Source organism: Fukomys damarensis, unplaced genomic scaffold (genome assembly GCF_012274545.1).
Source record: "Fukomys damarensis isolate Sample0158 unplaced genomic scaffold, DMR_v1.0_HiC HiC_scaffold_17, whole genome shotgun sequence".
Lineage (NCBI taxonomy): Eukaryota > Metazoa > Chordata > Mammalia > Rodentia > Bathyergidae > Fukomys > Fukomys damarensis.
In genome coordinates, this window is record NW_022900929.1 from 65767726 (window position 1) to 65794341 (window position 26616).

Below are 26616 nucleotides of genomic sequence, written 5' to 3' on the forward strand. Positions count from 1 at the left end.
AAAAAAAAAAAAAAAAAAAGTCCACCTTTATCCTAACCAAGATCTCTAAATATCATTTCCTCAGTTTTTCCTTTTATTATGCCTTCTGATATAGAAGGGTTTTTTTCATTTTTTGTCCCCTTTTCTCCTTTACTGTACCCCTGATATACTGTATTCCTACCTACCAGCATTTTCCACACAAATATATTCATTCTTTACCATTTCAAATATACTACTCAATAAGTGACTATCACAGATACCTAATATTTACAACTAAAATATCTGACCCTCACTTAGAGTTAAATGTGACTGCTACCCCTAATTTGGAGAACTTGGTGTTTTTGTACCACATAAAACATTTTTAGTTACTTATTGAATATGTCCATCTGTATGTCCCATACGTGCCTAAAATTTAAAATATCCAAAACTAAAATTGTCGTTTCCAACTTCTGTTCTTCAGCATGTTTCTCTGATTTTTGCCCAATTTTAGTGAGTAGAGCACACATATACCTAAATGTGAAAACCTGAAATCATGCAACATATTCCTTTCTCCATTGTCATCAGTATATGATATTATTTATTTCCATAATAACTTAAACCTATTTTCTTTTACCACTAATAACAGTGCACACAGTGAAATGTTTATCATGTGAGTTCAGTAACTCAACACCCAAGTCATGTCCTATTTTTCCACATTATCTATAGTTATTTAAGAAATCTCACTCAATCTGAAGTGAGAATACACTAAATATAACATATTTTTCTAATCTGCTATTTAGAAATCTTACTGTAAGAAATGAGAAGCATGGTAATATTATTTATTCCGTGACATTACTTGAATACTGTGCAACTTATTGTCATTTGTTTTCTTACCTTTGTTGTTATAGTTTTGTAGATTTTGTTTTGATCTTTATGTCAGTTCCTACCCATTGCCACAGGGTTTTTCTGATCCTTGGTTCCTATATTAGTCACTTTATCATTGCTTGGAAAAAATAAACGACATATATACATAAAGAAATTTATTTGAAATAACTGGTTCACACAGTTGAGGAAGCTAATATGTGTAAAATCCATAGAAGAGGATGACAAGCTAGAAACTCAAAAGGCACTGATTTTTCAGTCCTGGGCCTGAAATTTTTAAAGCACAAGTTGATGCTACAATCTTGAGGAAAACTTTCTTCACTGAGCAACTTCAGTTTTATTTAAGCCCTTCAGCTGATTGCATGAAGATCATTCATATTATCAAGATAATCATTATTTAAATCAATCTGATTATAGATATCCATTACATCCACCGAACTTCATCACAGCAACACTAGATTAGCATTTGACTTAATAATTATGTACTATAACTAGCCAAACTGATTCATAAAATTGACCACTGCGACCATATAACAATTTTTTCTAGTCTTTTTCTTGGGTATAAATTGGAATACAAGTGTGAGAGGCATGATAAAAACATAATAGAAAGGAAAGCTTTTTAAGAGGAATTTCCTGCACTGAACAGTGAAGAAATTTTAATAACATTTTTAAAGTTCTACTCATATGTTATTGACAAAGGAGACATCAGCACCTTCACAATCTCAGAAATATGTTTAGTTACACCAATTCAATTATGTGTAGTTGACTTCACAAAGAACTCTTGGGATAATCTGAAAATTATACCTGGTACTGAGAAGTACCTCTCATAGCCTCAAAAGTATTTTCAAGTTCTCTTTTTCAAGGCTGGTTCTTATTGTTCCCTAAACGAGATAGTCTTATACCTACCCGTTTTTCCCATCTAGCTATCTGACACTCTAAAATAAATGACACTCTAATAGTAAATGGAGTACATAAAAATACACTACCAAAAGATGCTCAAAGCAAGGCCTTCTTCCCACTTTTCTTTCTCACTCCTATCATTTCTTGTGAAAACTATCCCTCTCAGAATGCAAGTAAGCACCAACTGTATACGTTCTTTCATACCTAGGTATTTTCTGAAAATTGAGGGTTTTTTTTTTCTAAAGTAAAAATAAAAAGATACTAATGGAAATGAGAAATGTCTGGCTACTTCAAAAATCATAGTATGTTTAGAGTGGAAAGATGTCTATTACTAACACAAGTAGAAATTTCAAATAGGCTGTCTGAGAGACATGGTTAGGGAGGCATAAATCAGCAGCTTCTGTTGATGGTATTTATAGCCACAAGATCAAACCAACCTGCCATGGAAGTGAACAGATGAGGAAGGGATACAAAAACTGAGCCCTGAAATTGCACAGCACTAAAAGGCTAAGAGATAAAGAGAAACTATAAAAGAGGATTAATAACCCTTAAGAATATTAGGATAAAAAATCAACCAATGATGTGAGAGAAAAACATCCAGAAGCAAAGGTGAAAAGTATATCAATGAACAGAAAGTATCAAATACAAATTATCTACTGTGTTAAATAATGCTGTCAGGTTAAATAAGGGCAAGATGAGCACTACTATTAAATGTTACAGTGAACACTGGTTACCTTAAAATTGCAGTTTCAGTTGAGGAGTAGAAGTGAAACCTTGATTAGAACATGTTCCAGAGAGATTAGACAGGAGTAAAAAATACAGTGAGTAGATTTTTTTCAAGATTTGCTGTCACTGAAAGTCAAGAAATGAAGCCATAGCTGGAAGGGAAAGTATAAAGAAAACGTTTATTTTCTTTTATAAGATAAACAAAAATAAGAAGTATGTTTGAAAGCTGAGAATAGGTAGTAATAGAAATTTTGAAGAAAATTTAATGAAAAAAAAGATGATAGTGAAGGAAAAGATTTGACAAATATGTATCCTAAGGAAAGCAGGAAGAGACACAAAGCCCGGTCTTGGAGAAAATGATGACAGGGGTGGAAGTGGCAGCTGAGGTGGCCACAACAGAGCCTGAAATGGAGGAGGAGACAGGCATGCCCAGCTTGCCAAGCAGCAACGGAGCTCCAGGCCTGAGGGTATAGGACAACCTACTCAGAATGAGAAGGATAAGGATAAAAATATGAAAAGAGGAGACAATCTCTTTGAGACATATGCCAATCCAACCAAAAGATACCTTCATTACAAACATAACTCTTGATGTGAAGTGGCAGTCACTTAAAGAAAATGTTGGTGAGGTGCCTCACATGGAACTCTTAATGGATGCCGAAGGAAAGTCGAGGGGATGCAACGTGGTTGAATTCAAGGTGGAAGAAAACATGAAAAAAGCTGCTGAAGTTCTAAACAAGCATAGTCTGAGTGGAAGACTACTGAAAGTCAAAGAAGATCCTGGCGGTGAACATGCCAGGGGAGCAATGCAAAACTTGATGGCTTTGAATGGTGGGTACAAGTCCAGGTGTCCTGGGAATGATTAATGTCATATCCAATACCTAAATAATTTTAACATGTGTTACAGCCTGGAAGACTTGGAAACACAGTATTTGTAACCAATCTAGATTATAAAGTTGGCTGGAAGAAACTGAGGGAAATATTTACTATGGCCGGTGTGATGGTCCAAGCAGACATGCTGGAGAATAAAGAGGGGGAAGTCATGAAATAAGCACTGTGACTTTTGAACAGCCCACTGAAGCTGTACAAGCTATATTCCTGTCTTTAATGGTCTGCCGCTATTTGATAGACCACTCAAAATGGATGAAAAGGCCTTACCAAAGGGAGGGTTTCTTTACCCTCCTGAATATCCACATCTTCCCCATGAACTTGGTGGTACTGGCACGGCGTTAGGACCAGGAAGGCAGCCTACTGTTGCCAATCACCTGAACAAAGACATCGAATGGGAATCCTAGGACCTGCAGGAATGGGAATGGAAGGCACAGGATTTGGATAAATAAGAGACATTAAGGGGCCCTTTAGTGGTGACATGAAAAACGTAGGGCAGTTTGGATCTGGGATAAACATGGATCAGATAAATTAAATGGAGGGTGGCATGGGTGGAAGATTTGAGGGTGACACTGACAGAAATGAAATGGGTTATCTCAAAGCTTTGGGCAGCCCCTTGGCGGAAATAGAAATCTTAAGTAATGCACTGAAGAGAGGAGAGATCACTGCAAATCAGGGATGGGGAGAAGGTGGAGGCAGCATCCAAGGAATCGAAAGGATGGGCTGTGACACTGACTGCACTGGGGGTGCCGGCATGGAGTGCCAGAGGGATAGGGGCCCGGAGTGCATGGGCCCTGTGACAGGTTGCATAGCCCCCACCCGGGAGCAGATGGGCACCAAGAGCCTGAAAGCATGGGCCTGGCCCTGGGTGCTGGCATAGAGCACCTGGGCATAGCCATGGGTAGCACTGGTGGTCCCAGCTTTGACTGTGCCATCAAGACAGAATGTGAAAACTTTGGAGGAAGCTTTGAAAGCTCCTCTGACGGTGTTGGAGGCCATGCTCCTGAGGTGACCAGGGAGGCCTGCCAGATATTTGTGAGAAATTCCCATTTGATTTTACATTAGAAGCAAAAGGGCAAATTCAAGAAATGTGGCCATGTGCTACGTGCCAACAACAAGATGGAGAAGGGAAAGTGCAAGATATGTGGTGTGGCTGAGTCACCAGAGGTCGCAGAGAAAGCCTCCAGATGATGAATGGCATGAAAGGGAGTGTTGGAGAGACTGATGTTCAGATTGATAGAAATGCTTAAGCACTTGCCTTGTTTAAACATCAATACCAGACCCCTGAATTTGTATTTTGTCTTGTTAACCATTTTAATATGATAGCTGGATGTATAAAGATGTTTTAAAAACTCAGTTGCTTTTTGGCGTAATTTGAATTACTTTTGTGATGACTGAGGTTCCATTTGACTTTGCATTGAGAATGCAATGTGCACAATTTTTTTCTTTTAGTTTGGCATCTCGTCGACATCAAATATGACTTTGATAAAATGTACCATATCCGGAAGGAAGGAAGGAAGGAAGGAAGGAAGGAAGGAAGGACAGAATCTAGTACCCAAAGGAAGGGGTTGGACTTTGACATGAGCAGGAATGTATTCATAGTAGTAAATAAGGTAGAATCCCCAAGACAGATGCATAGTAGTGAGTAGATGTGGAAGAGGAGAGTTTGGGTGCTAGACTCAAAGATGCTCCCATGAAATACACTGGCTAAACTAACACTTGAAGGATAAATATAATCTAATATGTTGGAAATAGGTAATGGGGATAGAGCATTCTAAATTAGGAAAGTAAAACTTTCAGTCCTGACATAGATTCATTTTACCCTGTTAAGTACAACTATAAACACAGAAAATAATGTAAGAGACAGCCACAGAAGAATTATAAATGGTAGAAAATGGAAGGCAAACTAATTAGACACTTCAGTATTAGAGGAACAGCAAAGTGTCAGAATATTTTACAACCTCTATCCAACCAAAGTGGTTTCTCAGACTTATTATTTTCCTCCTGGCTTCCAACCTAGCAAGAGAAGGTAGCCCACATAGATACCTCTCTCCCCTAGATAGAAAAGAAGCCCTACCAAAGCAACAGGCAATCTTTGGAAGCAGCACCAGCCTTGGCAGTATAAGAGAGGAATTAGGAGCCCCGCTGGCAATAAGAAACCAGAGAAAGCACACTCCACCCCACTCTACACACACACACCCACACACACTCACACACACTCACACTCACACACACCTCCATTTAGAGACCCAAGTGTCCCTGAGAGGGAGAAACTGTGTAATAATGATGGTTAGCCCATAAGCATCTTTCCCCCTAGGACTTGAGATACAACCTCCCCAATAAGAGATTCAGGGTAACGGGACACCCAAAGAATTAATGTTACACAAAAACCTGCCAGGGTATTCTCTTATGGTGTGAATGAAGTTCCCATCTCTACCCAGAGGATCCTGTCCAGGTAACCTGCTTCTGCTCCCTCAGGTAGTATTAGCAGGAACCACTGGGAGTGCCAGTGTAAATTAAGCAGGACAAAATAAAGCACAAAAGTTCTGAAAAGTGAAGTTTTATTAGAAGTATAACCCACAAAATAGGCCAGAACCTGCATGTAAAACCTAAGCATAGTGGCTGCCTGCTAAAATAGGACTCAGAGTCTCCTCGCATAACAGCAAAAGGCCCAAGATACAAATGACTACAATACAAGGAACAAAGAAGGAGCACTGAAGTATAACCATCACTGTCAAGTACATGAAGAAAATAACTACAGAAAAGGAATGCCACCGACAGAAGGGTACAGGTAAGAGACAGAATCAGCATTTGCTTACTGTGTCCCAAGGTGCTATTCTAGGAATTTAATATGGATTCATTTTTTGACTACAATAATCCTATAAATTAGGGATTGTTTTTACAGTGTCTGTTTTTTCAGATCGGTACACTAAAGTTCCAGGAGGTCAGTTAACCTGAACTAGTCACAAAGCTCATACGTGATGGAATCACAGTCTGCACAGTGGCAGTAATGCTCTTAATCTCTACTCTATACCAACACCCTATACTTAGCAAGGATGACGTAAAGTACATTCGAGTAGACTGTAAAAGGTCATGGCTAACTTTCTGAGGAATCTAGATTTTATTCCATAAGCAAATATCTGCATGAGAAGATTTTTCTTTTAAAAAAACCTCTGGAAATTATAGGAAAGATTGATTAGAGGAAGAATGACTAAAGTAGGATGAGCAAAGAATTGTCTCAGCAAAATAAAGGATATGAAGGATCAATACTACACAAATTACAATGTCACTGAAGAGAGATCATTGGCAGGTGTAAAAGCGTTCTTTAGCAAAAAGACATAATAATTCTAAATATACATAGGCAGACAATAACAAAGATTCAGGATGCATGAAGTAAAAATTGATAAGACTTTAATAAGAAACAGAAAAATACACAAACATAGTGAGGGACTGTCAGATACCTCTCTCAATGATCTATAGAATAAGTGGATAGAAAGTCAATAGTGACATAAATGAACACTACTGACTCATTTATTGATTCTAAAATTGACAGTTTCAGAACTTTCTAATGAAAAATATCAGAATACTTAAAACACAGTGCACTTACCAAGATGGTCATGCACTGGGCTATAAAGCAATTCCTGGTAAATTAAAAAGGGTCAAAGAAAACACCTACATTTTATGACAAAAAATAATGAAATAAAAAACCAATAGCCAAGTAGAGTCTGACAAATCCCCCCAAATATTTGGCAATTAAATGCACCCTGTTAAAAACACATCTGTCAAAAAATAAATCAAAAGTAAAATTACAAACATTTAGTTGTGAGAAAATGAAAGCACAACATATTTGCAGTTTGTGGAATACAGCTAAAATGGACCTCCAAGAGAAATGTAGAACACTAGGGCTTATGTTTAAAAAGTAAAGATTAAGCAAATATCCTCAGATACACTATGAAGAAGATAGAAAAATATAGATAAGTAGAAGTAAGCAGAAGGACAGAAATTATAAGCGAAAGAGCAAAAGTTAGTGAAACAGAAAAATCAATGAAACTAAAAAAGTTTCTTTGAGATGATCAATAAATCTAAAAATATTGGGGAAAAAAGAGACAGTGGTACAAGTTACTAATTTTTACTGGCATAAAGTATAAATAGCTATATCACAGTTATATATAAAGCACCATTATGGATAAGACAGTAATTAAAAGGTAAAATGAAATATAACAACACAAATTTCCCTATATCCATGAAAGAAATAGAATTTTTAGCTGGATATTTTCCTAGAAATAGAACCCAAGGCCCACATGGCTTTACTGATGAATTCTATAGAACAGCTAGGAAAGAACTAATCCTGCACAATATGTTGTAGGAAAGTAAAGAGGGAGAAACGCTACTGAATTCATTGCATGAGACCACCATTACACTAATTCCAAAACTAATGACAATAAAAGAAAACATTACACTAAAAACCATAGGTCTATTTTTGTCTTGAACATACAATTATTAAAACTCTTCATAAGAGGTCGATCAATAGGTACTAGGTTATAGTTAGGAGAAATAAATTCTAGTGTTCTATTGCACAGCAGGGTAATTAGAAATAATTTACTATATAATTAAAAAAGAAAACTAGAAGTATTTTGAATTTTTCACCAACAAAAAAAAAATAAATGTTTAAAATACCCATTTACTCGGATTTGAAATTTTTACTATATGTATATGTGTGTATATATACATATATGTATTATGTATGTATCAAAACATTACATGGTACATCATAAAAATGTAAAATTTTACAAGTTCATCAAGTTTTTTAAATGTAGCCAACTGGATCCAAAAATATGTAAAAAGAATACTACATCATGACCAAATGAAGATGATTTAGAGTGGGAAAGATTGGCTTAACATCTGAAAGTCAACCAATAAAACTTACATTAACAAATCAAAAATGAAAAACACATAATCATCCCAATAAATCCATAAAAAGCATTTGCTAAATTTCAACATCTATTTCTAAAGAAAAACTCTCAGCTAACTAAAAGTAGGAAAAAAATCTTCTTATTCAGTAAATGTCATCAATAAAAAGCAAGTTTTCCACCTATGGTCAGGAATGAGGCAAAGATGTTCACTTTCACCATTTGTACTAGAACTTCTAACTACTGCAATAAGACATGAGAAACAAAGTAGAAGTATTTAAGTAAGATAGAAACAATTAAAGCTGTTTACAGATGACATGATTGTCTATGCAGAAAATTCTGAGTAATATATAAAAACAATGCCAGAGCTAATAAATGAGATTAGCAAGATATGAGCATTCAAAGCCAATATAAAAATTCAATTGTATTTTCACATAATAGTAACAAAAAATTAGAATGTAAACTAAAAATTAACAATATCATATCATAAACTATCTAGGTGTAAATTTGGTAAAACTGAAAACCACAAATTATGTTGAGAGAAATTATAAAAAGCCTAAATTAACAGAGTTATGTATTCATGAATGTGTTCAGGGATCAGAAAATTTCTTAAGATATCATTTCTTCTCAAGTGAGTCTTTAGAGTCAATCAAGAATTTTTGTGAAGGGCTGGGGATCTAGCTCAGTGGTTTGCTTTGCAAGTGCAAGGTCTTGAGTTCGATCCCCGGTAAAAAAAAAAAAAAAAAAGAATTTTTGTGAAAATGGAAATGCAAAACAAATTGTTAAAACAGCAAATTTTGGGGAAAAAATATCTGCAAGATTTATTATGCAACTTTGTTATCAAAATAACACTGAATTGATGTAGATATAAGTATATCAATAAAATAAAACAGAGGATATACTTCTATACCTATCTGACCAATTTTTAACAAAAGAAATGGTTCTGGAACAGGAGGTTACTCATATGTCTAAGAAAACTTAACTTTACATTTCTCTTTGTGCCACATACATAATTTATTGATAACAGATCTTAGATGAAATGTAAGGAGTGGGAAGCAGAGTGTGGACCAGAGAGGCCCAGCTGCAGGCAGGTGGAGCCAGGGACCCGCCACCATCACAGGCTGCTTGTGACCACAGCCCTAGCCAATGACCCACCAGAAAAAGACAGGCACAAAAACAACACCCAGAAGCCCACATCAAAACCACTGGTAAATGCATGGAGACTGTAGGCAGAAGCCCACCCAAACACCAGTGGCTGGGGTGCTCAGCTCCAGCCAAGGCCCTCCCAGACAACAGCTACATAGGAGGGCGAGCCCTAGCCATAGGCACACATAGTTACCATCCCAAGTGTGCAAAGGCCCCAGTCAGAACCCCACCCCAACAACAGCACAGCACAGGGATCCAGAAGGCCATGGCTCTGAACCCAGGAATTGCTGTAGTAGTAAGCAGCAGAGAAAAGGCTGCTCTGTGGCTTGCTGAGACCTAAGACCACTGGATGAGCAAAAAGTTACCTCAACAAAGGCCCAGCAGGCTGCATCTGTTGAAAGGTGAAGACACCTAAACAAGTCTCAAAACCAGACTTCCAGAACACCTAAGGCAACCCCAAAGGGAAACGAGATGGGACAATCTGATATTCAACCACCTGGACTCCCTGAATTGGCAATGAAAGAGGGTCTGGAAAAAATGAAATCAGAAATAATTTCTCAGATAACAACAGAGATTATGTCCATACTGTAAGACATGATTAATAAACCCAGAGCAGATAAAGATTTTAAAAAATAGAGCTGAGGAACATGCATAGCAAACAAATGGAATGCTTAAAACAGATTCCAGGAGATTAAAAACTCCACTGAAAGTTTATGAAGCAAAATGAACTAATGTGAGGACAGAATTTCAGATATAAAAGACAGGATTGCAATTAGTGACCAGAAAAAGACAAATTTTATAAAAATAGTAATGAGCAATCAATCCAGCAGCTGCTAGATGATGCAAAGAAAAATTAGCATAAGACTGATCAGAGTCAATGAAGAAACAGGAGAAAGTGCAGAAGACAAAAAACAAAACTGTTCACAGAACTAATGGCAGAAAACTTCCTAAGCACATGTAAAGAACTTGACATGCAGATTCATGAGGCATACAGGACTCCAACTAGCCATGATTAAAAAGAATCTGCACCTAGGCATATAATAGTTAAGATTCCATTGAATATGGAGATACCTCAAAGAGCTGGGATTAGAGACTCCATTTGACCCAGTTATCCCTCTGCTGGGTATCTCTCCAAAAGAATTAAAAGAATCATATCACAGTGATATATGCGCACCTATGTTTATAGCGGCACAGTTTGTAATAGCTAAAACTTGGAAACAGCCCATATGCCCATCAGTTGGAAACTGGATAAAGAAGATGTGGTTTTTCTATAAAATGGAATACTACTCAGCCATAAAGAATGAGAAATTAGAGGTATTTATAGCTAAATGGATGCACATTGAGGTGCTATTCTTAAGTGAAATAAATAGAACACACATGTTTAATACCAAATAGTTTCTCTGATGTGAGATGCTGAAAGTGTAAATAAGGATCAAAATGCATAATAGATAATGTGAAATAAGAAGAAAAGGTGCAAAGGGTAAGGGGAATTGGAAGGGATGTTAGTAGGGGAAAGGAACGAAGGGAATGTAATTAATAGGAGAAAATGAAAAAATGGAAACAAAGTCTTTGCAAATAGGAAGGAGTAGGGGGGGTTAAAGGGAGGGCAGGGGAATGTGGAAAAAAATAAGAATCAAGATATATTATGTAAAAGTACAATTTTCCAATGATGAATGTCATTATATTGTGTAGCTAAAATATACCAATAAAATTTTAAAAAACATAAAATACAGGTGAATGAAAATTCTAAAAGAAAATAGGAAGAATTTTAGTAATCTTCAATTTAGAAAAAAACAAATATAACACAAAGAAGGAAAAAGAATGTGCTCTACTAAAAGGATATACAGATGGCAAATAAGCATGTGAAAAGATACCCAACATCACTGTTCATTAGGAAAATAATAACAAAATTAAAAATAGACAAAACTATATTCCCAGTATAATGGTTCAAATGAAAAAAGTGGAACATAGTAAGTGTTGACAAGGATATAAAATAACTTCAACTCCAACAGCTCTCAGTTAGACTGTAAAATGCTACATCACTTCAGGTAATAGATCAGTGGGGTTTTTTTCACTCTACAACCTACTACACAGTCAAGCCATTTCTTTCCTTTTCCTAGTTGTTTTCTCAAAAGAAATGAAAACGTATGTTCACATAGACTTACTTGAATGTTTGTAGAAGCTGTACTTACAATAACAGAAACTGTAAACAATCCAAATATCCAACAAGTGATTCAGTGTTTTAAATACACAAAATAGTATGGCTAATGTGTATAATGGAATATAATTTGGTAATAGAAGGGAGTAAAATATTGACCCATACAACATAAATGAATTTCAAAATTATTATATTAAGTTAAACAAGCAAGCCCTTCCCCCAATCAAAAGTACACATACTATAGTATTCCATTCATATAAGACTCTAGAAAAATATGAAATATAGTGAGAGAAAACAGATCAGTGATTGCCTGTGGGGCACAGAGCAAAAGAAACTGGAAACTCTTTAATGATGGCCATATTCATTATCTTGATTATGGTTATTTCATGGGCATCTATGGGAAGAGGTTAAAGCTTATCACATTGTACAACATTTGATTCACAGCCTGATGCAATTCTTAAATTTATAAAGACCCGATTCATAAATGGGCATCTGAAATGAACAGACATTTCTCAGACAAAGAAGTAAAAGCAGCAAGTAAATATATGAAAAAATGTTCCACATTACTGGTAATTCGAGAGATGCAGATGAAAACAACACTGAGATTCCACCTCACCCCACAAAGAATGGCTGCTATCAAGAAATCAATCAATAAAAAATATTGGCTGGGTTGTGGGGAGAAAGGAACCCTTCTCCATTGTTGGTGGGACTGCAGACTGGTGCAACCACTATGGAAATCAATATAGAGATACCTCAAAAAGCTGGGACTAGAGGTTCCATTTGACCCAGCCATCCCTCTGCTGGGTATCTTTCCAAAAGAACTAAAAGAATCATATCACAGTGATATATGCGCAGCAATGTTTATAGCAGCAGTTTGTAATAGCTAAAACTTGGAAACAGCCCATTTGCCCATCTGTTGGAAACTGGATAAAGAAGTTGTGGTATTTCTATAAAATGGAATACTACTCAACCATAAAGAATGAGACATTAGATTCACTCATAGGAAAATGGATACATATTGAAGATATACTCCTAAGTGAAATAAATAAGTCACACATGTGTAAATACTGCATAGTTTCTCTGGAGTGAAAAAATATAAAGGTACATAAGATCCTAATGATCTAATTGACCATGTGAAATAGGAAGAAAAGGGCTAAAGGTGTAGGGAAAATGGGAAGGATAGGGGAAAGGTAATAAGGGAAAAGAAAAAAAATATGACACAATGAAAAAATGGAAATAAAGTGTTTGTAAATGGCGAGGGGAGGAGGGGGTGAAGGGAGGTCATGAACAAGGGGAAAAAAATGAGAACCAAGACCTGTCATGTAAAGGTACAAGATCCCAATAATGAACGTAACTATACAGTATGCCTTAAATGTACCAATAAATTCAATTAATTTTTTAAAATTTGGTAGAAATTATCACCTGCATATCTTTCTACTACTCACCTTGAATCTTTCTCAATATCTGATTTTTTAAAATAAAGTCTATATTTATCTTATGTTCTAATTATTCAGAAGATTTTCTTACTTTGTTCTGCCTGCCAAAAACTCCTGCCCTAAATTTTCACTTAATTCTGATGTAAGTTATATTTTCAATACCTTTAATTTGGCCTCCAGAATCCCCCAAATCTCCTTGTTTTGATTATCCTATTTATATCTAGGGAGACTGTTATAAGCTCTGCCTCAGCTCCAACTAACATCCGACTTTTCAATATTAAAAATTCTCTAATGACAGTTGAAAAAGCCCAATTTTTAAAAAATTTCAAGATTCATAAGGCTTATGAATTTTAAAAAACAATAAAAGACATTAGAAAAACTAAAATAAAACAAAATTTCTAACTTGTGAAACCAACTCTAACTGAACTTCACTGTCTCATAAAACAAAGTGAATTGTGTGGAAATATCAGAAAAGTGACTCTACAAAGCTTAGAATATTGTTTCTCCACCTCAAATATAGCACATGGAAGAATATGCTTACAATAATCTCTATAAAATTCTCTAGGATTGACTTTAAAATATCACATGAACTTTGCTTACTGAGTGAATAATGTGATGAAAATACAATAATTATAGGGCATCAAAGTTTCAGTGTCAAGAATTCACAATCTACTTCCTGCCACCAGCATACCTGTGAAGATGGGAGCTGCATGAAGCTGTCTGATCAGGTCCCTACCTCACCCAGGCCTCCCCACCACCAGTGGATCAATGAGAACTGGGCCATGTGGGAAACCCAACCCAAACACCTCCCTCCCACTTCTGGCTTCCTGGCTACACCTGTACCTCATCTACACTGCAGAGGCACAGGGTGTCTTAAAGACCACTGCCCTGAGCTAGAGCAGAAGAGAATAGCAAGACTCCTTCTAAGTCCCCCATCCTGAAGGATAGTTACTATATTGATCAATTTATTCATTATAGACATATTTTTGGCTAGTGTTTGATTTCATTTTATTTCACATGGTTAAAGGTGACAGATTAATAACTAAAAGAAATTGTCATTTTCTAAGCTGTCCTGATTCTATTGCTGTTGCTGATTGCATCACTTGGGCTAGTGTTGTGATTGATCAAATCGGTTATTTTTCCTGGTCTAATGAAAAGGAGATTTCCCCAGAGTCATTAGAGACTCAAAACATAAAGACCAGTTATATCTGGAAGACATGTCTGAAAAGTAATTATTCCTTAAGGGTTCTAACTACAGCAACAAAGATACTTACACTAAGTCATAGCAAAGTATCAACCCAGATATTAAACCAAGGACTATACCAACAACAGTAATAGAAATGAAAAGACATTTAAACAAGACACAATCTTCCAGTTTAACAAAGGCAAATTCTTGGGGAAACAAGATGGAAAAGTCTAATAATCAACCACCTGGACAATCTGAACTGATAGAACAGGAAAAAAAAAACAGGTGAATAAGGCTATAGAAAAATTCAAAACAGAAATAATTTCCCAGATAACCATAGAGATGATGAGCAGAATAAAACATATGATTAGAGACTCTAGAACAGAAACAGGTAGATAGATAGATAGATAGATAGATAGATAGATAGATAGATAGATAGAGTTCAGGACCATGGTGGAAGCCATTAGTGTTCAGCATAGGAAAGAAATGGCAACCATGAAGGCCCAATACAAGAAAGAAATGGAATCCATGAAACATTCAAAATGACTTCCAGAACATTAAAAACTCTATTAAAAGTATACATAGCAGACTAACCCAATCTGAAGACAGAATATCAGATATAGAAGACAGGATGGTGGTCAGTGACCAAGAAAAGAACGATCTCTTAAAAATAGTAAGGGACCACGAGAAATCAATCCAACAGCTCCTAGATCATGCAAAGAAGTGTAAGATTGACAGGAGTCCATGAAAAATCAGAAAGCACAAATTACATTAAAAAATGCACAGAATTCATGATAGAAAACTTCCCAAACAGAGCAAAAGAACTTGACATACAGATAAGAGAGGCATACAGAATTCCAACTAGCCATGATCAAAAAAATCTACACCTAGACATATGATAGTCAAGATCCCAGAAAACCAACAGAAGTACAAAATACTACAAGCACTTAGAGAAAAGAAACAATTACATGAAAAGGAAAACCCATCAGAATCACAACAGACTTTCCAACACAAACTCTCAAGTCAAGGAGAACTTGGAGTGAGGTATTTCAAACTTTGAAAGAAAACAACCTTGAGGCTGGGTATTTAGCTCAGTGGTTCTGCCACCTGCCTTGCAAGCACAAGGTCCCAAGTTCAATCCCCAGCACCAAAAAAAGAAAGAAAAGAAAAAAACCTCCAGCCTAGACTGATGTATCCTGCAAACCTATCTTTCAAAATTGATGGAGAAATAAGATACTTTCATGACAAAGAACACCTGACAAACTTCATGAATACCAAACGAGCACTCCAATTTTTAAAAAAATACCTGAGAAAAAAACAATGAAGGTCACAGCTCCATGAGTCCCAACAGAGCAAATCCAATAGACAAGAATTTAATAGGAGAGGGAGAAAAATTAAAAAGAACAAATAACAGGAAAATAACATGACAATGATAAATCAATACATATCAATTATAAGCATCAATGTTGATGACCTCCATTCTCCAGTCAAAAGAATTAGATTGAAGAATGGATTAAGAAGCAAAATCCAACAAGACAACAAACACACCTACTTGAAAAGGAAACTCATAGACTGAAAGTTAAAGGGTGGAAAACAATTCTCCATGTAACAGGAACCCAGACAAAAGCAGGGGTGGCTATCTTATTTGCAGACAAAGTAAATCTCAAACCAAAACTAATTAAGAGAGAAAAAGAAGTTCACTACATCCTTGTAAAGGGAACAATATCTATGGAAGAGATGACAATCATAAATATATATTCAAGAAATATTAATGCCCCCAACTATACAAAACAAATATTAAGGGATATGAAACACCAAATAAGCACTAATACAATTGTAGTGAGGGACCTCAATACCCCATTGTCACAAATAGATCATCTAGACAAAAAAAATCAAAAGTGAATTACTAGAACTTAACCAAGCTTTTGAACAAATGGACTTAATAGATGTCTACAGCATGTTCGAACCCACAAAATCAGAATATACAGTCTTTTTGGCTGCACACAGGTCATTCCCCAAAATAGACCACATGCTAGCTCATAGAACATGTTTAAGTAAATGCAAAGAATTGAAGTTCTCCCATGTATATTACTAGACCATCGTGCAACTAAACTGGAGATCAATACCATAAGAAATTCCCAAACACATGAAAATTGAATAGCACTCTCCTGAACAACCAATGGGTTACAGGGGAAATTAAAGAAGAAAGGAGAGTTTTTACAAATAAATGATAATGCCAATACAACATATAGTAATTTATGGGACACAATGAAAGCAGTTCTATGTGGGAAATGCATAGCAGTGAATGAGGAAAACAGAGCAAGCTCAAGTAAACAACCTAATGGTTGATCTTAAACTCCTAGAAAAAGAAGACCAAGAGAAATGCAAAGCTTATGAAAGGGAGGAAATTGTAAAGATCAGAGCATAAATAAATGCAATGAAGCCTAAGAGAATGATTTTTTTAAAAATCAATGAACCAAAGAGTTGGTTTTTCAAAAGAATAAATAAAATTGATAAACCATTAGACAACCTTATCAATAAAAGGAAAGAAAAGGCTCAAACTCATGCAATTAGGAATGAAAAAGGTGAAGTCACAACAAATCCACAAGAAATCCAGAGGATCATCAATACTTACTTAGAGAACCTGTGCTCTGATAAAATGGAGAACACAGAAGAAATGGACATATTTCTAGATACATATGAATTACCAAAGCTGAATGTAGAAGACATAAAAATTCTAAACACCCCAATTACAGTCATTGAAATTGAAAATGTAATTAAAAATTTACCAACCAAGACAAGCTCAGGTCCTCCTGGATTCACTGTTGAATTCTACAACTCATTCAGAGAAGAATTATTGCCACTACTCTTTAAACGTTTCAATGAAATTGAAAAGGAAGCAGTACTTCCAAATTCACTTCTGGAAACAAGTGTTACTTTCATTCCAAAACTAAGGAAAGACCCAACCAAAAAAGAGAACTGCAGGCCAATCTTCCTAGTGAACATAGATGCAAAAATCCTCAATAAGATACTGGCAAACTTAATACAGAGGGTCATGAAAAGATTATACAGTCTGACCAACTTGCATTTATTCCAGGGATGCAAGGATACTTCAACATATGTAAATCAATAAATGCAGCAAACTGTATTAATAGGGTCAAGTACAAAAACCATATGATCATCTCAATAATGCAGAAAAAGCATTTGACAAAATTCAACACCCATTCATGATTTTTTTAAAAACCCTATAGAAAATTGGAATAGATGGTCTTTATCTAACTTGATAAAGTCTATCTATGAAAAAGCAAAAGCCAACATCATGCTAAATGGTCAAATTTCGAAGACCTTCATGCTAAAATTAGAAACAAGACAAAGATGTCCACTATCACCTCTCTATATTGAAGACCCAAAAAAACTGCCAAAAGACTTCTAGAGTTAACTGACAGATTCAGTAAAGTAGCTGGATACAGGTAAATACCTAAAAATTAATATATTTCTTGAACACAAATAACAGAATCACTGAGAGTGAAATCAGGGAAATAATACTTTATAGCATCCAAAAAAATGAAATATCTAGGAATACATCTAACAAAGGAAACAAAAGACTTCTACACTGAGAACTATAACACTGAAAAAAAGAGATTGAAGAGGATATAAGAAAATGGAAAGACATCCCTTGTTCCTGGGTAGAAAGAACCAATATAGTGAAAATGGCCATGCTTCTAAAACTGCTATACAGATTCAATGCAATCCCAATTGAAATCCCACAGTATATTTCACAGAACTACAGAAAACAATACAAAAATTAATTTAGAATCAGAAGAGACCTAGAATAATAAAAGCAATTCTATGCAACAGAAACATAGCAGGAGGTATCACAATCCCCAACCTGCAACTATACTACAAAGCCTCTGTGATAAATACAGCACAGTACTGACAAAGAAACAGATTCAAGGATCAGTGAAATAGATTGGAAGATGCAGAAACAACTCCAGACACACTCAGCTACCTCATCTTTGACAAAGGAGTCAACCACCCTCACTGTAGTAAAGATGACCTCTTTAATAAATGGTGTTGGAAAACTGGGTTTCAACTTGTCAAAGATTAAAACTAGAACTGTATCTTTCACCATGCACTAAACTAAAATCCAAGTGGATTAAAGATCTAAATATTAAAACAGAAACACTAAACTTGCTGGAAGTTTGCTGCATTTAGGTAGGATTCTCAAAGATATTGGCATAGGAAAAGACTTTATGAACAAATCCTCAGTATCACGGGAACTAACACAAAGAATTAACAATTGGGATTTCATTTTTTTAAAAAGCTTTTGCACTGCCAGAGAAATCACAAGCAGAGCTAAGAGATATCCCACAATGTGGGAAAAAAAATATTTACCAGCTGTTCCTCAAAGATCTACTATCCATAATATATAAAGAACTCAAAAAAATCAGACCCCCACCATTTAAAGACCCAAAAAAGTGGGCATCTCTGACACAGAAAAGCAGTAAATAAATATATTTAAAAATGTTCAGCATCACTGTTCATTCAAGAGATGCCGATGTAAACAACACAGATTCCATCTCACCCCAGAAAGAATGGCCACTATCAAGAAATCAACCAATAACAACTGCTGGCAACGTTGTGGGGAGATAGGAAACCTGCTTCATTGTTCGTGGGAGTGCAGACTGGTGCAACCACTGGGAATCAATTTGGAGATACCTCAAACAAGTAGAATTAGAAGTCCTATTTGACTCAGCTGTTCCTCTGCTGGGTATCTTCCCAAAAGAATTTTAAAAAATCACACCTCAGCGATATATGCTCACCCAGGTTTATAGTGGCACATTTTCTAATAGCTATATTTGGAAACAGTCCAAATGCCCATCAATTTAAGACTGGAAAAAGTGTGTTTTTTTATAAAATGGAATACTACTCAGCCATAAAGAATTAGAAACTATACATATTCATAGCTAAGTCAATGTACATTGAGGCCATACTCTTAAGTGAAGTTGATAAGTTACACATGTGTAAATACCAAAGTTTCCCTGGTGTGAAAAACTAAAAGTGTGAATGAGGATCAAAATATATAATTTATATTATGTAATAGGAAGAAAAGTTCTAAAACAGTAGAGGAAGTGGGAGGGGTAGGAGAAAGGTAAAAAGGGAATAGAAAAAAATATTAGATAAGGGAAAAAATGGAAACAAAGTCTTAGTAAATAGGGGAGGGTGGAGGGGAGGAAGGGAGGGCATAGGTATGGGGAAAAAATGAGAACCAAGATACATCACGTAAAGGTACAAGATCCCAATAATAAGTGTAAGTGTACTGTATACCTAAAATGTACCAATAAACTTAATAAAAAATTATTCTCTGAGTTTTCTTTAAACAGAGAAGTGCACTATTTTTTAAAATTCAAGAGAATCTCAACATTTCAGCACACTGCAACTGATTTGTAGGCATGCAAACTATTTTCCCAAAAGTTTTAATAATTGTAGATACCTAGACTCTTTTAATATCAGACATCTTAGAATATTTACGGGATTGTTAAACTTTCTCTTTAAAAATGTCAATAGTATATACTAGAAGATAATTATTTGAAAAAATATTTTTCTTTATATTCACATTCCTTTAAAATACTTCCTATGACATCTTAATTTCTTTGAAATGAATATTTTTTATGAAGGAAGCAAGTTTCCTTGTCCAGACATGGAAATATAAAATATGCAGGAGTTAGTGAAAGGGAAGAAGGGAATGGAAAACGAGAAAAGGAAAAAATGGAAAAAAAGTCTTTATAAATAGGACAGAGTGGAGGGGTTGAAGGGAGGGCAGCAGAATGGGGAAAAAATAAGAACCAAGACACATTATGTAAAAGTACAAATTTCCAATGATGAATGTCATATTGCATACCTAAAATGTACCAATAAAGTTAATTTTTATAAAAGAGTGGCAAAGTATGCAAGAAGATAGGGAAGAATCCTTACACTGAAACCAGGAGAATAATGCTAGTCTCAGAAGGAACTGGATGGAAAGATAATGAGAAATGTGAGTTATGACAAGGACAAAGAGAACACCATGTAAGTTTATATGAATTCATATGTGAATAAAGCCCAAGGGATGTAAAGTAGATGTGTGACACAAAGTGGCATTTCCAGTAGAAGCTGTACATACTTACAAAGAGCAGAGGAAAACACATGACTTTAGAGTAATTATCATTGTCGATAGGTCTACTGTACAAAGGTTATCTCAAGTGATGACTTCAAGCATAAACTTACTTTTAAAAAGAGTTATGTTACATGCTGCACAGCTGAATGAAAATAACTCAAGTCACTTTAAACCATTATAATTATTTCCCAACTTGCATGCCTGCTCTTGAGATTCCCCTTCACTTATTGAATCTCAAAGTTTTTTTCAGATGTGTACGCTTTCCTAAAGAAAGTACTTCTAGGACCTCCCAGCCTCTGATTTCTTATTTAGTTAGGACCTGACTTCAGCTCAGGAGGTTTTTAATTTTACTCGGATGATACCTTCTATTGCAATAGTGGAAACCTGCTTGTTCTTATCATTACATACATCTTGAGGAATAGGAAGCATTTATTCAAATTTTGTAACACTTTTTTAAAGCAAATGACCCCAATGTTTTCTCTGAGGCACCTGCTACCCAATAAGATTAAGATTCAGTAGAGATATTCTCTGCTATAGCATCACATGCAGGGGGGCTTGTTCAGATGATGAAGATGAAATTTCAGCTGACATCTCATGCATAGGAAATTCTTCAGTAGGAACTGCATCAGTGAATAAAGCATGCATATCAGCAAGGGCCTCTTCAGAAGCCCTCAGCTGGTAGAGCTCAAACTTTAGCAGAGGTCTCTTTTGCAGGAGCTCCCTAAGCTGATAAGAGCTGAACCTCAGAAGGGATCTCTTCCGTAGGAGCCTTGTCTTAATGGTGGAGACTGAACTTCAAGAGGGGCCTCTTTTTCAGAGATTCCCTCAACTGGAGTAGGCTGAACTTCAGCTGGGACCTTTTCTATAGAAGTCTCTTCAACTGATGAAGAATAAAATTCTGCAGAGACCTCCTCATCTATGGGAGACCAAATGGCATGGAAGGACTTTTCTGCAGGTGCCTCACCAGAAGGTAGATACTGGACTTCAGAGGGGGCCTCTTTTGCAGGAGTCTTCTCAGCTGGTTGACTCTGAATTTCAGCAGGGGCCTCTTCTGTAGGCGCCTCATCAACTCGCGGAGACTGCACTTGAGCAGGGGCCTCTTCTACAGGAGCATCATTAGCTGACGAAGACTGCACTTGAGCAGGGGGCTCTGCTGCAGGAGATCTGTCAGCTGGTTGGCTCTGAACTTCAGCAGGGGCCTCTTCTGTAGGTGACTCGTCAATTGGTGGAAAATGAACTTGATCAGTGGCCTTTTCTATAGGTGCCTCCTCAGCGAGTGGAGACTGGACTTCAGGAAGGGACTTCTCAGTGGGTAGAATCTGCACTTGATCAGGGGCCTCTTCCGTAGGAGTCTCATCAGAAGTTGTAGACTGAACTTGAACAAAGGTGTCTTTTGCAGGAGCCTTCTCAGCTGGTTGACTTTGTATTTCAGCAGGCGCCTCTACTGTAGGTGCCTCATCAACTGGTGGAGACTGAACCTTAGCAGGGGCTTCTTCTGCAGGAGCATCTTCAGCTTGTTGACTCTTTTGACTCTGAATTTCAGCAGGAGCCTCTTCTGCAGGAGGCTCATCAGCTGGTGGAGACTGCACTTGAGGAGGGGCCTCTTCTTCAGGAGATTCTTCACTTGGCTGAGACTGAACTTGAACAGGAGCATCTTCTGCAGGAGCCTTCTCAAATCCTGGAGACTGAAATTCACCTGAGGCCTCTCCTATAGGGCCCTCCTCAGCTGATGGAGGCTGAATTTTAGCCAGCAGCTCTTCTGCAGGAGCCTCTTTAGCTAATGAAGGCTGACCTTCAGCAGGGTTCTCTTCAACCATGGTAGTGAGCTCTAGATTAGCTAAAGCTTCTTCATTGGCATCCTCGGCTATTGAAGGCAACACTTCAACTGGAGCCTCTTCTGCCAGCGAAAGCTGAATTTCAGAAGGAAGAGCTTTAGTTAGTGGATACCCTACTTGTAAAAGGGTCTCTTCCACTAGCGGAGGCTGGATTTCAATAGGAGACTCTACTAAAGGCAGCCCTTTAGTTGACTGAGCCTGTACTTCCTCAGAGGCCTCTACCATTCTAGCGGCTGTGTTGGCCACAGGCCTCTCTTCAGCTGGAGGCTGCACTTGGACAGAGGTCTCCTCAACAAGGCTGGGCTTTGCTTTAACTGTGGCCTCTTCAGCTGGTCGGGGCTGCACTTCAGCAGGGTTCTCTGCTGCAATGGAAGGCTGTACTTCCACCTGTATTTCAGCAGAAGCCCCTTTTTTAACAAAGGAATCCTCTTCAGCAGGTGTGGTTGCCTCTAGGCTAGACTCATCTTCTAAAACTGCAGGAGCATCTTTTTTCAGTCTCCTGAGTAAATGAAGCTCTGTCAAGACTTTTCTGCCTAATTTCTTCACGGCTACTTGGTTCTGTTTGAAATTCAGGGTGTTCACTAACAAAAATATTTCCTGAGGATTTCTCTTTCTGGGCACCTTTCTTTGATTTTGTAAAAGAACTACTTGGCCTAGAAGCGACCCTTACTTCCAACTCACTAAATGATGTCTGTTGTTCCTTGTCAATTTTTTCTACTTGGGGAATTTTCAGCACGTCTCCAGTACAGCTGGTCTGCTGAGATCTGTCTACTTTTGACTGAACTAAACAGGGTTTGCTTGTTGGAATTTCTACTTCCTGAACATACTGTGGTAAATCAGAGGCCACTTCCCCAATACCTGCTGGCTTTTCTTCCGGTACCACTGTTTCATCAACTAAATTGATTTCTTTTTTCTCTTTTCTGATGGTGTCTGTCTGCAGAGATTTATTAACCATTTCCTGCCCATGCTTTCTCTTTGTCCAAGTTTGCTGAAGTTGAGAAGATATTCTAAGAGATTCATACTCTTTGGCAGAGTAGCTGCCTTTGCTTGCAGGAATATTGCCAATACTGATGGTAGCTTTGGGGCCAGATGATGGTGGTGTGGCAGTGGGTCTCTTTTTCTCTGTCATTTCAGTTTGCTGAGATTTGTCTACCATTGGTTGGCTGGGGCACCTTCTCTTTCGAATTTCGTGCCTCCCTCCTGAGATAGGCTGATCAGGTTCATTAACTTCTTCCATTTCCTTCATGATTAATTTCAAACTTATTAATCATCAAAAGTCATAGATGTACCAGGTGATTAAGCATTTCCCTTCCTTCATTAAGAGCTGTTCTATTGACAACCTTAGGAAAAAGTCATTCACAAACTATTACATTCTGTAGTATGCTCTTGTTGGATCCCATCTTATTCGGTTATCACATTTCTTGTTTGTCTCTGTTCTAACTAAATCTTACTTTTAGAAGTTTCTCTCAAGGGTCTGTGACATCACAACCACTTCTCCTTACAAAGTTCCACCAGTTATATATCCAGCACTTTTAACTTGGGGTATGTTTATGGTCAATGGCTGCAAGTAACACTTCTACTTTTTGAAACAAATTGCTAGAAAAAGTGTTTGCCTACCAAAGAAATATCAGGTAAATTCTAGTAATGCCACTTTGTGATTGTGAAAGTTAATGTTTTGAAATTTTCAGTTCTGTTCTTTGCTTTCTATTATCAAAGACAGTTGCAATGCAGAACTCTGCAGCTTGTTTTCAACTGATAATACATGTGAGGGAATATTCTATCAGTGTAAGTTTATACAACTGGAAGAGAAGGTAATTCTGTTTGAAAAACTAAGATTCTGCAGCCTACCTCCATGTAAGCTCTTCTCCTATATCTTTGACCTTCAGTGATCATAACAGCCTACCATCAAAATATAAAAATTATGCTTTGCTTCTCAAGCAGCTGGAGATACTTTGATTTGATTTTTAACTACCTCAGAAAGTTCTGCCAAAATTTTCCAAGTATAACACAGCTGAGTCTAAATTAATGTGCCTGGTTAAATAAAATATATCTTTGGTGGCAATCAGTACAGACTGTGCTGAATAACCAAATGGGAGTGAATGCCAAAATGAAGACAAAAAATTTTAAATGGAGACTTTGAAAAAGAAAGCACCTATGTTAAGCAGAATGTAGATGTAATTATATCAGATTTGAAATATTGGTAAAACTTTAAATCATAGCACTCAAGAATTCTACCAGAAAGATGTATCGGTTAAAAGATGAAAAAGAGCCTTGTTAGTCATTGAAAGTAAAAGAGGAAAAAAGAGACTTTTAAAATTAAATTGCGAGGCCCCAAATAATAAATATTTGCTAAAAATAATTGTGATTTTATTAATCTGGGAATATTTTTAAACTTTTGTACTATGTTACCGCACAAAACATAATGTAAATTAAATAATTATCCTTGTTTGATATGCATTTGTTACAGGGATTGAATATCTGTATGCCTTCCCCCAAATTCCTGTGTTGATGCCTAACTCCTGATGTTATGGCATCTAGAGGTGGAACCTTCTAAAATACAACCATCTACAAATGAGCCCTCACCAGATACAGATCTATTGGCACTTTGATCTTATGCTACATGGTTGCCAGAACACTGAGAAACAAATGTTGTTTAAACCAACCAGTCTATGGCATACTTGTTATAGCAACCTAAATTTACCTTAGCCCAACAAATAGTTGGATAACAACAGGAAAACAATAGGACAAAAAAAGGACATTCTTTTTCCCAGCCCCTAAAACAGATTGAGTCTTGTGGTGGTGATCAATGAATACTTATTGAATGCAATTAGAGGACATATGATTGAAATAAAAATAACTCTAGTTGTACAATTATTATGGGTCAATTAAAATTATAAATAAATTCTAGAAATAAGAACTTGATCTTTCTTAATCATGAACAAAATTGTCATAATAAACTGCTTTTTGCCATTAGCATCACCTTACTCCTAGAAGCAAATCATCATATGCAAATAATCAATTAAAATATCTACCTAAGTTTCCATATAGAATTATGAGAAATTTCATGGAAAAATTTCCTAGCCTTTTTTTTAAACCACAAACTTTCTCTTTGCCAGGATGATTTATCTGACCCTACTAATCACTACCAGACTCTCTTGTCAACTTAGGTCTTGGGATTTTGCCTATGTCTCTAGAAACCTTGCATAACAGCTCTTTCTTCCTCACTTGGTTCACATCTGCTAAGGGCTGAATTGTCTCCCAAAATGGTAACTTCAAGTCCCCATTTTAGTACTTATAGATGCAACCTTATTTGGTAATAGGATCTTTGTACATGTAATTAAATCAAGATGATATCCTTATAAGAACAAAATAGTGTAAACACAAAGACACAGAATCTGGAAGCAGAGATTGGAGTTATGCTGCCACACAGGAAGGAATGTCTGAGACTTTCAGAAGCAGAGGAAGTAATAAAAGATCTGCCCCTAGAGGATTCAGAGGGAGTATGGCCTGTCACCACTCTGACTCAGGATTTCTACCCTCTAGAGCAGATAATACATTTCTGGGTTTTACCCAGTGTGTACTACTTTCTTAGGACAGCCCTAGGAACACTAAAATATTCTTTCATAGCTCCACATTTCTGACACCTGCTTGGCCTCCTATATTTCTGACTTTCAATTTCTAGGGACAGTTTATTTCTGGCTCAGGTACAGCATATATTTCACACCATATTTGATGCATTTATATAATCAAAAACACCACAGGGATTTGCTAAAGAACTCTATCTAATGATTTGAATTTAATTTTATCAAAAACAAATTCATTTAAGTAGCATTTAATTTCATTTAGAATTCAATAAATCTAAACCTATAATTCAGAAATGGCATAGATGCTACAAATTACTGTGTACCAAATATTTAAATTATGATCCACATGTTTTGTTCCTAGCTGAATATATGAAATAAAATAAAACCTTAAAAATGTACATATGAAATAACATCCACAGAATCACAGGTAGTTTTAGTAAGAAAGATTTCAGTAGATCAGTGAGGACAGAGGATAAGAAAGCATAAAATCTTAAAATCTCTGTACATTAAAAAAACTTAAAATATGAGAAACTATAAAACGTCCAAAATATCACATTAAGAACTAGCCTCAATAACTGAAAGGCCTGAGAAATCAAAATTAAAAATATCACAATAGAAAAATAAGAAATAAATAGAAAATGTATAGAATAAAAAGTGAACAATAAATACACAGAAAAGATCAACACTTGTAAAGTGGAAGTCAAAATAATACCATAAATTAGGAACGATTTATATTAAAGATAATACCCGCAAAGCAAATAAAAGTGTTAGTAACTGGATGGCCTTACACTTTACAGGCCAGAGTTTCAATTGATACAGTCTGGATAATTTAAAAGCACATATCAAATGTTTT

At 36.3% G+C, this 26616-nt stretch overlaps 1 protein-coding gene and 1 pseudogene across 1 annotated transcript; one reads left to right on the forward strand and one right to left on the reverse strand.

The window, feature by feature from the left end:
• The first annotated feature begins 2822 nt into the window (after positions 1 to 2822).
• Positions 2823 to 4231, forward strand: LOC104868103 (annotated as a pseudogene).
• Positions 4232 to 20849: 16618 nt separating this feature from the next.
• Positions 20850 to 23594, reverse strand: Fscb (fibrous sheath CABYR binding protein). Its single transcript, XM_033765314.1, is given in 4 exon segments — positions 20850 to 20894; positions 20897 to 21120; positions 21123 to 22671; positions 22673 to 23594. Coding segments are annotated over 4 exon segments (2571 nt in total). The 5' UTR covers positions 23426 to 23594.
• Between the last annotated feature and the right edge of the window lie 3022 nt (positions 23595 to 26616).